This window comes from Equus asinus, chromosome 9 (genome assembly GCF_041296235.1).
Source record: "Equus asinus isolate D_3611 breed Donkey chromosome 9, EquAss-T2T_v2, whole genome shotgun sequence".
Classification (NCBI taxonomy): Eukaryota; Metazoa; Chordata; class Mammalia; order Perissodactyla; family Equidae; genus Equus; species Equus asinus.
The window spans coordinates 96,610,128-96,629,696 of NC_091798.1; the positions used below are offsets into that span (position 1 = coordinate 96,610,128).

Here is a 19,569-nt window from a genome sequence, read left to right on the forward strand (position 1 = left end):
TCATACCCCTGTGACAGGAGGTGGGCTGCAGGTCAGTGCACGCCGTGAAATAGTTAAGAGATTTTATTCTAATAGCTATAATTACAGTGCTTGTCGAAATGAAAACTGAAAACAAGTATACAAAACAGTTGATTACTAATCGTGTATTGAAAGCAGTAAGAGGTTCCACGACACCAAATCAACCAGTTCTGAGGTTTCCCCAAGATAAAGTTTAACAGCTCCAGCTTCTTCAGTGTTTATCAAAATACAAAAGAAAAAAGTAGAGGTCGTCGTTTTGATGGCAAATCTGACCCCTGCAGGCTGAGGGAGTGAAAGCACATGTGGACGGGGGCTCCGAGGGGCTGGGGCTCTAGGATGACCGGCCTGCACGTGCTCCCGCTGGTGAGACCCCAGATGCCCTGGAGCACACACGGGGACCATAGGGCTCTTGCTCCGGCCAGAGTGTTACCACCAGAGTGCCCACACCGACCCAAGGGAAGGCCGGGTCCCTCCAAAGGGTTGGTGAGCAGCAGCCGCAGTGCTCAGCCCATCCGTCCCCTGGGCAGCCGTGTCAGCACAAGCACAAACGCTACGGGATGCGGGATGACCCGAGACAGTGAGTCGCAGGGGCCCTATGTGACATGCAGAGTGCATCGTGGCTGGTTCTGCCGGCTCACGTTCTCGGGGGACAGACCACGGGTGGACTGGACCTGGCCGTTACTGCAGAAACCCCACCAGGCACGTCTCTCCTCTGTGTGCTCATGTTCTCCTTGTATTTGTAACTATTTTAAAAAATGCACTGAGTTTGGGTTAAAAACCAACCACCAAAGTGGATCTCAACACAGATCTAAAGCCCAGAGGAGGAGCGTCGGGCTCGTCTGACACAGCGACTCCTGGAGGCCCCCTGTGCCTAAAGTCCCTTCTCAGTACTGAACAGTGGGTTGATTCTCTTTTTACAATAAAAAAAGCTGAGTAATATTGCATAGGAGTACCAGAAACTGCCTCGTCGGAAACAAGAACTATTTACATTAAATAACCCGGCTGCAGGCTGCGTCTGCACATTTACAGCATGGTGAAGCACACTGTGACCGACCGTGGAGACAGCTCCGGGCACTCACACCACAGGGGCACGTTGCCACATGAGAGTAAAGCGAGGGCAGAAGGAGGGAGTGAGGGGGGGAGAGGAGTGCGGCTCACTTCTGGTTCCGGAGCTGATTGGACAGCCAGTCCAGTCCCTCATACAGCCCGTCCCCACTGGTGGCACAGGTGGCCTGAATGTACCAGTTCCTGTGGCGCAGAGAATGCAGGCCCAGCTTGTCTGTGATCTCGGCTGCATTCATGGCGTTGGGGAGGTCCTGGTGGGAGGGGTGCACAGCAGTTGTGGGTCAGTGGGACATGAGGACTCCTCCTCATTCAACCTGTGACCCCTCAGACCCCCAAGTCCCCTATGGTTGGTCACCAGCCCAATGTGCATGCATGCATACCTGCTTGTTAGCGAACACGAGCAGGACAGCGTCCCTGAGCTCGTCCTCCGCCAGCATCCTCATGAGCTCCTCGCGGGCCTCGTTCACACGTTCTCTGTCATTGCTGTCAACCACAAAGATGAGACCTGCAGGGCAGCAGGCATTAGTGCAGGCGCCGAGGACAGCCCTGCCCTCTCCCACAGGCCACGGGCCCACCCTCACCTTGTGTGTTCTGGAAGTAGTGGCGCCACAGAGGCCGGATCTTGTCCTGGCCGCCCACGTCCCACACAGTGAAGCTGATGTTCTTGTACTCCACGGTCTCCACATTGAAGCCTGCAGGAGCATGGCCAAGGTGAGCCCCCCTGCCCTGGAGCTGCCCAACAGCCCCCAGCAGCCCAGCCTCTCACCTATGGTGGGGATGGTGGTCACGATCTCACCCAGCTTCAGTTTATACAGGATGGTGGTCTTCCCCGCAGCGTCCAGGCCCACCATGAGGATGCGCATTTCCTTCTTGCCAAAAAGGCCCTTGAAGAGGTTCGCAAAGATATTCCCCATGCTGCAGACGGTGGGAGCAACACTGGCCAGAGAAACCTGCAGAGACAGGGAGTCCGGGGTCTCTTTCTGTGCTCCCCAGAGCCAGCACCACAGGAGCAACTCGGAAACCACCCAGCCTTGTACTTCCACCCACGGACAGACTGATGGACAGACACCCTGCTACCTCCTCCTGAAAGCTCACAGGGCAGGAGCTGACGAAATTCCAGTTCCTGGCAACAGAAAGCGTCTTGAACTCCCACATAACCCTTAGAAGGGAGAGTCTGGGAATCTTAGGAACAGGACTGACTGGAATTTGAGACAGCTGCTGCCATCTCAGGAAGTGTTGCCCAAGGCCACAATGCAACCTGCCCCTAAGTCCCACTCAAGTTTCCGCTGTGGGGCACAATGAGAGACACTCGGGAAGAAGGGCTGTTTACCCTGCGACAGCTGTGGCTTTCAGATACATGCCAGATCCTCCACAGTCTAACAAAGAGCTTTCCAAGGGGCCAGAAACAACCACCCCAAGGACTGACTGTGTCTCCCAACTGCCCCCCAAGTCCAGTGGAACACGGCCCAAACTCAAGATGCCTAATGCATGGGGAGCTAGGGACCCCCATCCCGGCCCAGCACAAGCCCAGGCCGACTTCACTAACATGCTGAGAGCTCAGCGCTTACCCTGCAGGCAGAACTGGGACTGAGAACCCAGGCTCGCAGGCAGCACACCAGGCATTAACTCCCAAGTGAGCCCACAGCAATGGCCCCAGGAGAACCTGTCTGGGTGCTTTCCTGCCAGCTGTGCTCACTGCCATCCCTCCCAGAGAGGGGCAGGCCCGCACGGCCTTACGTGAGAACACACACACCAGGTCCAGGCTGCACTCTCACCCCAAGCTCCCCTCATTCAGCAGAAGCGCAGACACCACTGAGCTGGCTGGACCCAAGGTCGGAGCCTGGCCCCAGACCAGCAGGGAGGGACAAGCGAACACGGCCGCGAGAGTGGGGCTCGTGGAGGGGTCTCCTCTCCCAGATGGCCCCCAGGGCACTGGAGCTGCCCAGGCCTGGCCCCTGCAAGCTCCAACACTTCCACTCCTCAACTCTTTTATTTCCAGTCAAGGCCTTAGGGAAAAACAGTCACTTTCTCAAATGCTGATGTTAGGAATCTGGATTTTTAGCACCTAAGGTGAAGCCAAGTAGCCAGGGGTGGGCAGCCTTCAAAGAGAGAGCTCTGTGTGGGTGTTGGAAGAAAACTGAGCCACAGAGCACGTGCTCCAAGCAGGTAGGAGGAGAGTGCGGGCACCTGCCCCTCAGAGAGGGTGCTGGCAGAAGCCACTGTCCAAGCCAGGAAGGAGCCTGGCCCTGCGCACCTGCCTGCAGAAGTAACTGCGACCTCTCGTCTGTGGACTTTGGACGGTCACTGCTGGGATCAGAGGCCAGTCCCTGGAAGATGCCGATATGGGCCCAGCGCAGGCACGCCCATACCCCCACCTCGTTGTCTCTGATGAGGGGCTCAGGTGGAGTTGCCAGGTCTCCACTGTTAAGTTACTTTCCACCCTAATCGTCAATGAGCACTGGGTGACTACATGTGCATCCCATTCCTCATCAAACTTCTGCCCTCTAGCTTCATCCTGACACTTCCTGGCTGAATTACCACCATGGCGACTTGTCCAATGCTGATTTCCTACAGGTCACTCTTTGTAGCTGTTGGTCAGCATTCTACCGTAAGGATGGGCGCAAGCTCATGCATCCCTCTTTCACTCAGTGGGTCAGAACCAGCCACCCCACTGCAAATCAGATGCTCCAATGGCCCACATGTGCCCAGTGGAGCCCCTTCCTGCTGGGTTCAGTGTCCTTTTGGCATGTTTTTATTCTTTCTGGTTTTGAACAATATTACCTATCCAAAAAATTAAATGTTAAAACTTTAAAAGATCTTTACTATGTGTCCTTTTCTGCAGACAGCCTATTTTCCTAAATATAGAGGATGAAAAATTATGGAACACAGAATGGACTGAACACTCACATTTATCTCAGTACACTCCTGAAATCACTACCAATAAAAAAACAAAAGTGATGCCTAACCCCCAAGGACAGAAAAAAGGGGGAGACAAATCCAGAAGCTAATGCAGCGTTGGCAGGGTCTGACAGCATGCCAGTCCTCAGCCCTGCAGGAGAGGGAAGGGACCTTCTTGGAGCACTTGAACCAGGGGCTCTGACTCCACTCCCAGCACCCAGTGCTGGAAACAGAGGGATGCAGAGACGTCGACAGGGAGGCATGCTACCTTGCAAACCAATGACCTACAGATTCTCACATCTGGAGGCCCACAAACAGCTATGCCCCCTGTCCCTTTAGGAAGCCCATGATGGGAGAGACCAAAACCCAAGGAATTTGGAAGGAAGCAAAACAGAGACTATTTAAAAGGAACAAACAATAAGAAACAAACAAAACCCCCAACCCACACAAAGCCCCCATGTCAACAAGGTGGAGATCTGGCACCCACAAAACAAGAACAGGGCATTAGCACACAGGAAACAGAGGGCAGACCTGACAGCCAAATCCAACTTCTTACCTTGGGTATAGGGGCAACTTTTGAGATACAACACCAAAGACAAGATCTATGAAAGAAAGAATTGATAAGATGGACTTGATTAAAATTAACAACTTCTACTCTGGCAAAGACATTGTTAAGAGAATGAGAAGACAAGTCACAGACTGGGAAAAAATATTTGCAAGACACACATCTGATAAAGGACTTTTATCCAAAATATACAAAGACCACTTACAACTCAACAAGTTTGAACTAAATTTAAAAGTTAAAAAATGAGCCAAGACCTTGACATCTCACCAAACAAAATACAGATGGCAAATAAGCATATGAGAAGATGCTCCACATCACATGTCAGCAGGGAAATGCAAATGTAACGACAGGCTACCACCACACGCATACCAGAATGACCAAAAACACCAGCCAGTGCTGGTGAGGGCGCAAAGCAACAGGAACTCTCCTTCACTGCTGCTGGAACACAAAATGCTGCAACTACTTTGGAAGACGGGTCAGCAGTTTTTACAAAACTAAACATATTCTTACCATATACTCCAGCAAGCATGCCCCTTAGCATTTACCCAAAGGAGCTGAAAACTTACGTCCACACAAAAACCTGCACACAGATGTTTACAGCAGCTTTATTCATAACCGCCAAAACTTGGAAGCCACCGAAGGGTCCTTCAGGGGGCGAATGGATAAGAGAGTGAACTGTGCTGCAGCCCAACAGTGGAAGATTCTTCAGCGCTGTACAGAAATGAGCTGTGAGCCCATGAAAAGACACGGAGGAAGCTGAAGTGCACAGGACTCCGTGAAAGAGGCCCGTCTGCAATGGCTCCACACTGCACGATTTCAAGCATGTGGCACTCTGGGAACGGCAACCAGGGAGACCGTGCAAGACCCTTTCAGTGATGTCACGGGCTGAGGGAGGGAGGGATGAATGGTGGAGCACAGAGGACTTTCCGGACAGTGAAACCACTCTGTCTGATACTGCGATGCTGGATCCAGGTCACTGTGCATTTGTTCAAACCCACAGAAGGCACCACACCCAGCGTGACCCCTGATGTGCACCATGGACTTGGGACAATGACGTGCCCATATCAGTTCATCAACTGTAACAAATGTACCTCTCTGGTGGGGATGTGGATAAAGGGGGTGGCTGTGTGTACGTGAGAAATCTCTGCTCCTTCCCCCAATTATGCTGTGCACCTGAAACTGCTCCAAAAAGTAATGTCTTTTTTTGTTTTTAAAAAAAGACAAAAGTTCAGGGCCGGCCCTGTGGCCAAGTGGTTAAGTTTGCGTGCTCTGCTGCAGGCGGCCCAGTGTTTCGTCAGTTCGAATCCTGGGCGCAGACATGGCACCGCTCACTGAGTCACGCTGAGGTGGCATCCCACATGCCACAACTAGAAGGACCCACAACGAAGAATATACAACTATGTACCGGGGGCTTTGGGGAGAAAAAGGAAAAAACTAAAATCTTTAATTAAAAAAAAAAAAGACAAAAGTTCTTTTAAAAAAATCAACATGTGACTAATAGAAGCTCCAAAAACAAAAAACACAGAAAATTATGGGGAAGAAATTCTTAAATGTTCCAGAATGGGAGAAGGGAAATCTCCAGACTGAAGAAGCCTGAGTACAAACACAACGAGTGAAAGAGACCCACTTGGAGAACACGGGGTCAAAACACTCCCAAGGGGCCCAAGATGAGGTGCAGGCAGGGCTTCCACCTGTAGTCCTATGCCAGCCCAAGTACGGACAAAGTGAGGGTACAAACGCAACACCTCATGCATGCCTTCCTCGCAAGGCTGCCACAGGGGAGGGGAGCCCCCAAGGGCATGGGGGACACAGGCAGACCTGCACAGCAGCCAGCCCAGGCTGGAGCTCCAGGAAAAGGGGACACATTACCTACAGGGTTTAAAACTTGGGGTCTGACAGTTCTAGGGTAATTGGGAGAAAAAATGGCAAGTACATAGAAAAATCCAAGGAGGAAAACAAACCCAAAAATGTCATTGTAAGATTTCCTGTGGGAAAACATACGCCAGTCACTACTTGGCTCAGCAGCAAACAATATTTTACTCAGTCCCGATACTGTTATGGTTATCGCTGGGTATCGGGGAGCTGAGCCCAGAACTGGTGGTGTCCAGGGCCAACACTCACGGTCCAAAGCCAACAAACCCATTTAGAAATCCAGAGCTAACAGGGAGGTGGTGACAGGACTGTCCATGGTAGGCAAGATGGAGGGCTGCTATTTATACTCTTTTTAGTGTTAAAGCATCTTGTCATACAAATCGACACAGAAACCTGGGCACTAACGGGTGAAAACATGTGTACCCTCCCCAACCCTACGGGGCAGACAGACACAGGTAAACTGGGCCCTGTGGCAGGCCAGGCCCTGGGTGTCGGCCTCAGCAAGCAGTGGGCCATGGCACTGAGCAACCCATGAGTCTCCTCCTTGAGACCCACCCTTGTCAGTCCCCAAAGCCCAGCTTGTTCACCTGTGATGTCCCTGGCCCACCTCTGCAGGCTGCCAAGCCCTGATTACCAATGTGGTCCAGTCCTCACCACGCGGTTTTTCAAGAGATCTGGGCCAGCCCTGTGGCTAAGTTTGTGCGCTCCACTTCAGTGGCCCAGGGTTTCGCTGGTTAGGATCCTGGCATGGACATGGCACCACTCGTCAGGCCATGCTGAGGCAGCATCCCACATACCACAACCAGAGGCACTCACAACGAGAATATACAACTATGTACTGGGGGGCTTTGGGGAGAAGAAGAAGAAGAAGAAGAAAAGACTGGCAACAGATGTTAGCTCAGGTGCCAATCTTTAAAAAAGAAAAGAGCGATCTACGTCCTGGAGCCCCAAGGGGGAAGGGGCCACATGCTCGTGGCAGAACCAGGACTGAGATAAGCATGAAGTCCTGGGTTTATGACACAGCCACACACAGCACTTGGTCTCTCCCCGCTACAAGCACTGGCCCTGCACCTGGACCAGGGACCCTGGCGGCTCTGGCCCGTCCCCTCAGCGTCCACTGCTGTCAGAGGTCCAGACTCAACACAACAGCTGTCACACCAAAAATGCTCCACAGAGACCACTGGAGTCATGCCATGGCCTCCAGGCACGGGTTCTAACCTGCAGGACGCCCAGCCCAGGCCCTATTCCACCCTTTCCTCCATCAGAATCTCTTGTACTCAAGTCAAAACCAGTTTTTCAGGTTCATCGTAATGATCCTGCAATGATCCTGCGTGTTAGGGAGCAGTGAAGACACTGACTTTCTCAGAATACCGCCCCCTTAGGTCTGCACTGGCTCCTGACCAGTCCAGAAGATGCAGACAGAGCAAGGGTGCCTCTTTACAGAGACAGAAAGCTCTGACCAGACACGGCCCATGAGGAACAATTTCTCCCACTCTCTGGTAGGACCAGAAACAACAGGTGGCTTCTGCACTAAAGCTAAGATCAAGACACACCTTGGTGGGCCACATTCCCGTATGCAAGGATCCACCCAGCTATAGGCCAAGGCCAAGAACGGGCCTCCCTGTGGAAGCCAGCCCGTCCCGTGAGTTCACACCGTCCGACTCCCATAAATGAGTCCAATGTGACTGGACTAGCGGAAGAAAAGGAAATGTACTCATGACCTCCACTGTGCCCTCTGCGTCTCCGAACGAGTCCCACAGGTTTCAGGACAAGCAAGGGACAGCCCTCGTCTACATTCAGAGTTGTGTGGCTTGCCTCTGCAGAAAGAAGGTTTGTCACATTTTCTGAAACCATCAGAGCTGGTGCGTTTAACAGAATCTCTGTAACAACATATCTCAAGATGACCCAACCTGTTGGGAATCACCAGGAAGAAGAAACCATCACCTGGAGCACAGCTTGGGAAACGAAAATGTGACCCACGGAGCCAAAAAATGCAGGTTGGGGTTCCACCCTGGGCTGCAGACGCAATGGGAGCTCTGGTCTCCTCTGTAAATGGAGGTTCAGACAGATGAATCCCCTACTCGAATGAAAAGCTGGGTGACAGAGCTTTTTTTCTTCTTGCCTTTTTTAAAGTCAAGTTTATTGAGGTATAAGTTACACATGGTAAAAATGTACAGCTCAATAGCTCATAATCTGTTTTTTTTTAAATATTGGCACCTGAGCTAACAACTGGTGCCAATCATCTTCTTTTTTCCCCCCTTTCTTCTCCCCAAAGCCCCCAGTACATAGTTGTACATTCTAGCTGTGAGTGCCTCCGGTTGTGCTATGTGGGATGCCACCTCAGCATGGCCTGATGAATGGTGCCATGTCTGCGTCCAGGATCTGAACCAGCAAAACCCTGGGCCGCCACAGCAGAGGATACGAACTTCAACCATTCGGCCATGGGCCCGGCCCCTTAGAATCTCAGTATTAATACCCAATTTGAGAAGAATTAACAAAGCGAAGATTTTCTGGAGGCAATGACACACATTACAAAACATCCTCCTTGAGCACTTCACTAGGGAGCCGCTGCCTTCTGGCCGTCACACGTGTTTTCATCAATCCCTGCTTTCATCAATACCTGAGAGCATGGAGGATGTAATTTTACGGGGGTGGGGTGGTCCTCTCCTCTCTTGGGTGATATGAGCGCATGATAAGCTGCTGCAAAATGCTCTTTGCGCATCAACTCAGCACTCCAGCTCATCAGTATGTTGAATCTCAAACCATTACCCTGCCTGTTAGCCCCACATTCCATCTCTATACCTGACGTCATTCTGCAATTGAGTAGAACATCACATCTTGTCACTATTTTATGAAAATTCATGTAAAAGGAAAACTGAACATGCCAACGCTAGTGATAAGCAGATACACCTCACAGGCCTGACACAACTGTGGCAAAGATGAATCAACAACATGCTCAAAAGGGAGAGTATTCAGCCTGAGACACGCAGCGGGTCTCATGAAGTTGACTTTCTTTTCTCCCCTCAATTTTACTCAAATATAATTACATATACATCATATTAGTCCCAGGTGTACAAGATAAAGACTTGATATGTGTATATACTGTGAAATGATCACAACAAAAAGTCTAGTTAACATCCATCCCCTCAGTTTCAATTTTCTTCTTGTGATGAGAACACTTAAGATCTACTCTCTTACCAACTTTCAAAGACACAAAACCATACTGTGAACTACAGTTGCCATGCTGTGCATCACATCCCATGACTGATTTATCTTATGACTGAAGTTTGCATCGTTTGACCACCTTCCCCCACCCCCACCCTGAACCTGCAAGAGGAAGGAAAAGAATGAAGGAAAAAACATGCAGACACGTTCCACAACTGCTTCATTCTGGTCTGCATCTAAAGGTGAGTGCCAGTGAGAGGCTGCTTGCTTTTCAGAACAAAACTTTCAGGACACTCTGCAAGAATCAACTAGCTCTAGGGCTGGCCTCTATGCAGAGCTCTCATCCCTGCAAGGAAGGAGGGTGAATCCCAGAAACCCGGAGGCCGGCACCCTAAACATGGAAGGGCCGGTCCTCAACCACATCATCTCTTTGCACCTTGCCTCCTACAGCAAAGGAGGAAGGCGATACCTGTCAGGTCTGATTCTTAGGAGGGGCAACCAGTGAAATTCAATTTAGATCACTCTTTGCCAGCTTAAGATTCAGGATGAAATCCTTAAACCAACAGCTAGAAATGAGCTTCATTTACAAATACAGCTCTTGTCTATAGTAACACGAACGCCCAAGAGCTACTGTCCGTTGTCTAATGGAGCAAGCACACCAACCACAGGGCATGCGTGGAAGAGCGCAACTGCAATTAATCCTCCTCACCACTCACTACAAAAATCAAAGCATTGAAGGGGCCACCCTGATGGCGTGGTGGTTGGGTTCCCACGCCCTGCTTCGGCAGCCCAGGGTTCATGGGTTTGGATCCCAGGCATAGACCTACACACTGCTCATTAAGCCATGCTGTGGCAGGGTCCCATATACCAAATAGAGGAAGAGGGGCAGAGGTGTTAGCTCAGGGACAATCTTCCTCAAGCAAAAAGAGGAAGACTGGCAACAGCTGTTAGCTCAGAGCCAGTACTCCTCACATACACAAAAACCAAAGCATTTAATCAGTGAACATATTTATGTTTTATAGTTCCCCCTTATTCACAGTCTTAAAGTCTTATTGTTTTTTAACATAACTGTCTGTAAGCACTTCAGAAAACACACATCTTTCTAAAATCTACAGAGGGGGGAGCAAATGACTAGACAGGCTAGCCCAAATGAAAACAGTTCATGTGGGACCACTGAACAGAAATATCACATGGCCTCCAGCTGGAGTGAAACAAGGATGGAGCAGACACACAAGGTGAGGTCTCACTCGGATGCTGTGCCAGGAGCATCTCTCACAGCTCTGCACAGCTGTCCTTGTGGCAGACAATGGCTGCGCCTCCATATTATCTTCTCCCTGATTTGTCCCTGAGCATGAGGCCTTCCAGAATAAACCTACATTCTGGGCTCCCCTGCAGCCATGCAAGCCCATTTGAGTATTCTAGCCTGTGGGATTGGGCGACAGTGACAGAAAGGCTTCCAGGTCTTGCGGGCCTGGTGGGGGTGCCTGGGTCCCCAACCATGGAACAGCCAGCACCCTGAACCCTAATGGGCATCCTGGCAGTAAGGGCATAGTTATCCTGTATCTGACCCCAAATGCAATTAAGTCTGAAGGACTTGGTCCTGGAAAAAAATCAAACACCAAAAACACAAATTTGCATCAATCCAAAACATTAAAATGCACAAGAAATTAAACTGAAAATGGGAAAACTAAAGTAATTTATGACTAAAATGCAAAGCAGGATTTGAGAAACCCCAGGCAACTTTAAACCACCAGACACCTGAAAAGTGAGCTACCTACCACCAACCCCTTACCAATTTTGCAGGTAGGTCAGTTAGCGGTCCTTGGGAAGTTGATTAGAAATGTATTTCAATCCAACCCTGCAGGAACCAGAGGACCTGCAGTTTAGGATCGCTTTGGAGCTCCTCAGCAAGTCGCTGGGGCCAGGCTCTGAGTCCCTTCTCCACACCCAACTCTCCAAGCTATGCCCACCGAGCCCTTCACTCAAGTGTGAAGCCAGGTGCACATGCCCCTTCCACAAGAACTGGCCCTTTTTCCTCTTTCTTCTTGGCACATCCTCGACACACTGTGGGGCTAAGTCGCCATACTCATCTAAGGAGTAGCTGTGCAATGAGAACAGAGGCCCAGCAACACTCAGTGACTCCAAGGGATGGATGACCAAAGGGGAGTGCAGGAGGACACTGCGCGCACTTCATGTCCCCTAAAGGTCACCTGGTTCTTAGAGGCCTCTGGGTCAGGCAGCATCGAGGCCGATCCAGTTACGCTGCAGCCCTCTCAATGCAGCTAGACGCTTCAGCACACAGACACAAGCACATCCACACACCCACAGCTGCTTAAGCCTCCATCCCCAGGATCCTGACAGAGGACGGACACAAGGTCACGTGTTTCAGTTCCCACAGTAAGAACACAGTGAAGGGACTCAGGATTTTGATTTCTGCTGTGAAGTAAATCTCATTCGTTTTTGTCACTCCTCGTCTTTAATCATGCGGTCACCACAAATGATGTGCTCAATCCTCTGCAGTTTCTGTTCTGATGCGTTCTCAAAGAGGCCACCCGCAGCCACCGTGCAGATGCAGGGCCATCTCCCAGCACAAGGGTGGGGCTCTGGGGGAGCCAGGGTCACTGAGATCCCTCTCCACACCCTCGAGGAAAAGGGAAATGCAACTTCGAGCTGCTTCCTCAAATGTGCACAGAGGCAGTAGGCCCCTGAGGCTTTCTCAGCACAGGGGCTTGGAGAGTGAGGAAGCCGGTCTCCAGAACTTGATTTTTGCCTTTGGTGAACTTTCATGTTGAAAACAAAACAGAAAGAATTAAGCCCATCTCTTTTTCTGAGAGACTGGCTTCCAGTGGACACAGAAAAGGGAAGTAAGTGCAGTGGGGGATGAGACTCTGTGCTGTTAGATCCCCCCACTTTGGGGCACTCCCCTACCCCCCAGCAGACCTGCCCTTCCTCTGTGACCCCCCTTGTCAGGGTGGCGGGTAGCAGCCAGTGCCAGCTTGCAGCACTCAGCAGGGGACTTGGGACAGCCTCTGCCTCACCCTCCAAGAAACTGGTCTTGCCCTGGGGCCACCATCCTCTTGGGATCTTCTCACGTCCAGCTTAGACGGCCAGCCACAGCAACCTCTCAACCAGCCTCTTCCTACCTCTGGTCACACTTCAGACCCCAGGCAGCCTTGGTGTATGGAGATCTCGTTCACACACCTGCTCATGCTTAAGAGCTCCCAGCAGTCCCTATCATGCCCCTCAGGTGACCAGAGGTCCAAACCACACTAACCCTCAAATATAAAGGGCCCGCACTTCCCCACTTCAATGCTGGCAACTTCCTTCCCATTCCTTACCCCCTAACCCTAGAGACACCCACAATTCCTCTCTCTGTCCCTCTCATCCCCAAACTTGTCTGCTTTACCAGCAAATCCCACCATCTCTCCCTTTCAAAGGTGCATCCCCACCACGACCCACCTTTGCCCTGGCCCTGGCCCCCTTATCTCCCCTCTGGTGTCCCAAAAGCCTGTAGCTTCCACCCTACAAGGTGTTCTCAAGGCCAGGAGAGGAGCCTGTCAGGAAAAGCCAGAAGTAGGACAACAGAAGGATCACCGTGTGCCAAGTCAGGGTCCTTACAAAGGTGAGAGCCGTCACCCCATGGCCTTTCACAGTGCCACCTCTGCTATCCTGAAGGGAAGCTGGCAGAAAACACAACCAACACACACACTAGACTGCAAGACTGGTGCATACACCAGGCCATGATGTTGCCCCAACTGTGACGTAAGAGGGAAACAAAGGCACTGACTTACAATAAAACACATGCTTGGTACAGGGCACGACCACACCACAAGCCCTGCCTGGTCAGAGAACCAGCTAACGGACACCACTGCCTGCGCACACAGCAGCTCACTCAGGACCCACTGTGTCCATGAAGCCATTCTTTTCATTCCTCGAAACAAAACACAACGCTTGGTAAGGTTCTGCAGATAACAAAATACAATCACCCTTGATTTATAAGGTACCTGCATTCCTGGAAAATTCAAAACATCTATTAAAACCAAGCAAAAAAAAAAAATGCTGTTTCTTATACAAAAAACGGAAGCAGGTTTAAGATATAAACAGATTTTTACCTACCTATGTCAAAGTCATACAGAATGCATTCTTGCACTGCCACTGAATGCCCGTACTGCCTCCCACCTTTGACAGAGCCAAAAATGCTCCCACAAATTCCGGAATACCCCTTCTGGGGGCTCGCCTGTCCAAGGACCACTGGCACAGCCAGCAGGCTTCCCTCCCCCGCTCACCCACCCTGCACCTGGCAGGTCTCCAGAACCACCAAGCACACTCCCACCTTGGGCCGCCACACCTCCTGCTCCCCTGCCTGGGAGCCGCTTCCTGTTTCTCCCACAGATCCACAGGACCTCCCCCAGCACCCCGACATCTGCTCAACCAGCCAGTCCCGCTGCGCCCTCCTGACAGGTCTCCTCGCGGCACTCAGCGCCCACCCCTTTTCCTGTGTCCTCTGGGCCTGCCTTTCCTTCCTGTTTACTGCCCTGGCCCTGCATTTCCACCTGGCCTCACACTCCGCCAGAGTGGCCTCCTCTGCCTGGAAATTGCCTTCCTCCCCACCGCCACCCATCTTCCTCTGCTGCACCCAAGGAAGGACAGGAAAAAAACACTCATCAGGGCCCGTCGGGGTTAAAAAGTAAAAAGGTTAATCACACACGTCTACAAATACACTTTTCCTAAAAATCAGTATACCCAGAGAAACCTATCAAGTCAACAATGAATTTCATGCTGGTTTGAAGTTATCTATGAGTGTGGTGCAGTTTGGACACTCCTGACATTCTGTAGAGATCCTGTTAGCCACTTGGGGCAGACGTGTGCATCTCAGCCACGTCCAACACCATGGGGTGTGTGCACATGCTTCCTACACCTGCCCTCAGGTACCTGCACTGGTGACTAAGGACACATTTTCATCCATCTGTCCAGGAACTGGCAAGACCTTGTATCACTTTGACAGAAGCAAAAGCATAAAAGCTGTAATGAATTTAAGCAAAATTTGACCACCAAAATCAACAAAAGATGTATTTTAAATAAAAATTAATGGATTTGATGTGTTAATCAGGAACTGCACACTCATCTACAAACGACAGGAAAGGTCACAGGAAAACATAATTAACAGCAATTTTAAAAGACATCCTTTGTTCTGAATCTTGCGATCAAAATGCTGGCACATCTAACTTTGCCTTCAGTCCTACTCTTTGTGAATGAGTCTAGATAGACCTTTGAAACAATTTTCTTGGCCATTTGTACCTAAGTCAAACTGATAGGATACTCAAAAAACTTCACATTAAACATTTTCAAGACCTTAGAGAACTAGAACCACTAAGTTTCCTGTTTAACTTCCATATTACAGCACTGCAAAAATAATTCGATGTATAACACAAACTGAAAGACTTTAGCTCCTTTATGTATGACTAGCCCTTTGAGAACGAATCCTTCTAGCCTGTTAGGATCCCCGAGGAGCAAAACTTATTCAGTTCTGATTAAACACTACTCAATGCTTCCAAAATATGCCATGTGCTCTAACTTCTGAAAAAGTGCCTGGTCATAACCATGCCCATGCCGTATACTCAGCCCCCACAGGACCTCGGAGGTGTGCAGAAACGTCTGCCTCCCAGACGGAACCACTCCCAGGTGCTGCATGAAAATCTGCCTGCCTTTCACACTTTTCTCCGTCTCTTCCCTTTAGTCAGGACCAGCGAGGAGCCCCACCTCTGCCCCTTCTATTTGCCAAGACAGGCTGCCCTGCTCCTGCTGCCACTGTGTGCAAAACCAGGAAAGAAGCGTCGGTCAGGGATATGGACGTTAGGTCCCTGAAAAAGACAGCCTCCCATCCTTTCCAAGTCACGTAGGGAAGTGAGGGTGACAGGACTCTGGGTGAGGGCCTTAGAGACTCTCCTAGGAATAAGGAGTTTCGATGTTTCTGTGTTAACTTCTGCCACTTTTTTTTTCAGCTAATCAGGCCCTGTGATCTGATAATGCCTTCCAGAACAGTGATAGAGCTGTATAGCTGTAACAGGGGTGGTGCAACTACATTTTAAAGAGTTTATAACATCACAGGAGAATGAGAACCCAAGATGAAGAAAATGAACTGAAACGTTGCATGCCACCTGGAATCAACCGCCACACTCTCACACTCACACACTCCCAAGCTGTCCTTTACTGGCCAGGAGGAAGGCTTATACCCAACTCACTACTATGTCAAAATCGTATCCAGAAGACCACTTCACACGGTGCTGAGAACACGTCCGCAGCACCATCCACGCCAGTGAGCTGCACACACAGCACAACAGATCAGCTCGTATCTGATTTTAAGATCCCAACCGAGGGAACTTTTTCTAGCTTCCCTCCCAACCACCTCTGACAGGCGTGCCTTGTTTCCTTTCATTCTCCATTCTCCCAGTTCCACGGAGGCTGGAAGGGCAACGAGGAGACTATCGACAGGACAAGGTGCACAGGATGGTCACAAACGGTATGGGCAGCCCAGGCTAGCCGAGGTCTGAACAGCCACCCGCTCAGTAAAGGACACAGCCCTCAAGAAGGCTGCAGAAACACCTGCTGAGCCTGACCTGTGATCAAGAGCAGATTTAAAGTCACATGTCAAGACGACATTCGGTGTGAGAATGGGAAAAAAATTAATTCAACCCTCTCAAACCAAGGTAACTTGCAGAAGGATTTCTTCCCCTCAGGTTTCTTTGTATGATCGATTGACTGAAGATCCCCACAGCGGCTGACGGGGCACGCGAACTCCACTCAAGCAAACAGCAAAGTCAAAGTCTACCTTCCTGCAGTTTCCAGCCCGACCGGTCTGGCCTCGGCAGAGGCGGCTTCGCAGGTCTGCGCGTCCGCTTCACATTGTGCAAGACGCAGAGCAAACAGCTAGACCGCAGGGTTTACAGACCAGCTTTGCTTTCTACCAACTTTCTCAACGACGAGCACACAGCACGCGAGCCAGCTCCTATCCAGATCAACTATCTTAAACCTTCTTGGGGCGCAATTCTAAATATCCTTCTCTGAAGACAGCCCTCACGGGAAACCGCACGTTTCTAACGCCAAGGGGACAGGGACTTACTTCCCGCAGGACGATCCTGAAGACAGTGACCCGGTGAGGAGGCGCCCCGGCTCCGCCCGTGAGAGCGAGACCTCCAGCGGAGGCCGCACGCCCAACAAACCCGCGGTCGGTCGACAAGCACACGCTGAATTTTGGCCCCGGCAGAGAAGCTGCGCATTGCGAGGTCTCAGTCTTGGCTGCTCCGGCGGCCGCTGGAGACTGAGCGAGTCCCTGCCCCAGGCGCTGGGAACAGCCAGGCAGAGGGCACCGCGCGCCGCGACTCACGCTCCTTCCGAGGCACAGCCCCCGCCGGGACGCAGGACCCGTCGGCCAACCGCCGGCACAACGAAACGCTGGCCCCCGGTGCTGAGGCAAGAGCTAGAGCCGGCCGCTCCGACGCCAGCTCTAGACCGCGGCTTCCCGGGCCGCCCGAAGCCGAAGCGCAGCCTCCGCCACGACTCCTCGTGCCGACGCACGGGGCCCAGCTCTGAGGCGCCGTCCGAGCTGCCCACCGGCGTCCGCGCTCCACAACACCTGCGACCTCATCCGCCGGACCACCGGACCGTGCGACAAACGAGCGCGAGGCGCCCGGCGGGGAGGCGGCTCGACCCCGGGGCCCGGGCCCCAGCAGCTTAGGCTCGCCGCTCGGGGAGCGCTCCCGTCCAGGCCGCGGGGACCGCGGGCCAGCACGCCACCGGCGCCCCACTCGGACCCCGGGCCCCGCCCCGCCCGCGCGGCCCCGTCCGCAGAGCAAACAGGAACCGGCCTCAAACCCCGGCCCTCGCGTGACCTTGGCCGCGTCCCGGCCGCAGCCTCAGTTTCCTGGTCCCCGAGCCCCCGAGGCGGGAGGCCCGAGGGGGAGCGGGAAGCGGGGCTTCCGGGGCAGCCCGCGGCCCGGTCGGACTTCCGGCGCAGCCCTGGCCGCTCTGGGCGCGGGCCGCGGCGGGAGCTCTAGGGGCCGGCGGCGCGCCGACCCCGGCGCGGCCTCCCTCGGCCCCCGCCCGGCCTGGCCTCGCCCGGCCCCCGCCCGGGCCCGCCTCCCCGCCCGCGCCCCGCCACCGCGGTGGACAGGGCCCCGCGCAGCCCCGGCCCCGGCGACCCCCGCCCGGCCGCCGCCCGGCCCCGCGCCGCCCTGGCCCCAGGCCCGGCCTCCCCTCGGTCCGCACCGCCCCGCCGCCCCCGCAGTGCGCAGGGCCGCAGCCCCCGCTCCGGCCCGGCCCGCCTCACCCTCGGCGGCCGCCGCGCTGCTGCTGCTCCGAGCCAGGCGTTGGTTTCGCTCCCACAAGATGGCGGCTCTGACGGCGGCCACGTCAGTGCCTGCCGCCGCGAGGGACGCTGGGGAACGGGGTGGCCCGCCCGCGGCCCCGCCCACTCTCCGGCGCGGCGCGCACGCGCAGACTCCTGGCGGGGGGGCGGGGCAGGGGGGCTCGGAGACCGGACGAGGCCACACCCCGGGCCGCGCCACGCCCACCGCTGCGCGTGCGTACCCCTCCCTCGCCCAGGGCGGAGTCCGTCTGCGCCTGCGCCGCGTGCCTCCTCGGCAGGGCGGTGTTGAGCTGACGCGCCCATCTCGCAGGTGCGGAGACTGAGACCCGTGCGCGAGCGGCGGCCCGTGGTGCCAGCCTCGTCCCTGGCCAGGCGGTCGTCGCGAGTCCCGGCAGGGCCACAGAAAGCCTCTCCGGGCGTCAGCCCCCTTGTAGGGTGTTCCGTTGCCACCAGCAGGCGGCCACCGTGGAGAGCGGATCTCAGGGGCGCCCGCCGCGACCCGCGCGGCCCCACGCCCGAGAACCGACCGGGGCGAACAGCCGCAGGTCCCACAGAGAAGTTGTCCAGTAGCGCAGGGCGAGCAGGGAGTCAAAGCCGGGCAGGGGCAACGCTGCCCCGGAGGGGCCGCCGAGCGGGGGCCCAGGTGACGGGAAGGGGGAGCTCCTCCTCTGGAAAGCCTCCCCGGGCTGATCAGAAGGGAGGGGAGGACGCTTGCGGTCCCTGTCCTCCTTCTCCAGGCTCGGGGCCTGGCTGTGTCCCCCACCTGGGATCTCGCTCTGGCCTCCCGGCCCAGCCCGGCCCCTACCTTTCTTCTCCATCTCCCCACCCTCGTGCTACTGCGAGGGGTCCCCCATCAAAATGCTTGAGTGACATTGCGGGGGTGCTCCAGCCCCATGCCCTGCGTGTGGAAGGCGCAGAGCAGGGCCATCACTGCCCCTCCCCCCCGGAGTTTACCTTCCCCCACTTGGGAAAAGGGGCCACTTCAGGCCTGACAGGTTTGGGGCCCAGGGTAGGACATTAGAGGAAATATTCCCTCCCACCAGAAGCCAAGAAGTGTGGGGCAGTTACCTGGGGAAACTGAGGCCCCGGTGCTCTCTTTACCAGGGGAGCCAGGACCTCCCTGCCTCTCTTTCTTGGGGTCGCTGGGGACAGACTGGGCGAGGCACCTGCCCAGCTTCTGCCAGGAGGGGGCGAGATGCACCGGGAAGAGGGTCCCACCGCATCTGCAGTGGCCTCTGCTGTCAGGCTGAATCCCCCAGCCCAGATCCTCACCTTCAGCCTGATCTTGGGCAGTGCCTGGCTGGGGTCTGGGATCCAGCTCCTCCACTCTGGGGATCCCTGAGCCCAAGGACCTAGCCAGACACAGGATGCTGGACCAGACGGGCCCCAGGGAAGGTGGCCAGAGAGATGGAAGGACCAGTGGGAGCAAAGGGGCAGAGGCCAGGGAGTAGGAGATGTTCACACCCTGGGACCCCGCCTGTCAGGCACCTCGTGCAGCTTCTGCGTGCTGCACCTGTGAGGTGGGAGGCATTTGCTCTAGGCTCAGGCTGCACAGAGAGGTTGCAAGCCCACCCAGCATCACAGAGCTAGGAGGGAACCCCTAGAACCCAGCCCCAGCACG

At 53.9% G+C, this 19,569-nt stretch overlaps 1 protein-coding gene across 3 annotated transcripts; it reads right to left on the reverse strand.

Moving 5' to 3' along the window:
- Positions 1-48: 48 nt before the first annotated feature.
- ARF1 (ARF GTPase 1) lies at positions 49-18,080 on the reverse strand. Of its 3 annotated transcripts, none has more exons than XM_014826688.3 (5): positions 17,910-18,080; positions 1,850-2,033; positions 1,665-1,775; positions 1,464-1,588; positions 49-1,334 (listed from the first exon to the last, which is right to left on the reverse strand). In XM_014826688.3, exons 2-5 carry the CDS (start codon positions 1,995-1,997, stop codon positions 1,173-1,175), a joined length of 546 nt encoding a protein of 181 aa, XP_014682174.1. In that variant the 5' UTR covers positions 1,998-2,033; positions 17,910-18,080; the 3' UTR covers positions 49-1,172. The 3 variants fall into 3 exon arrangements, with proteins under 3 accessions (XP_014682174.1, XP_070374130.1, XP_044634033.1); XM_070518029.1 differs by lacking the exon at positions 17,910-18,080 and adding an exon at positions 16,704-17,409; XM_044778098.2 differs by lacking the exon at positions 17,910-18,080 and adding an exon at positions 4,538-4,578.
- Between the last annotated feature and the right edge of the window lie 1,489 nt (positions 18,081-19,569).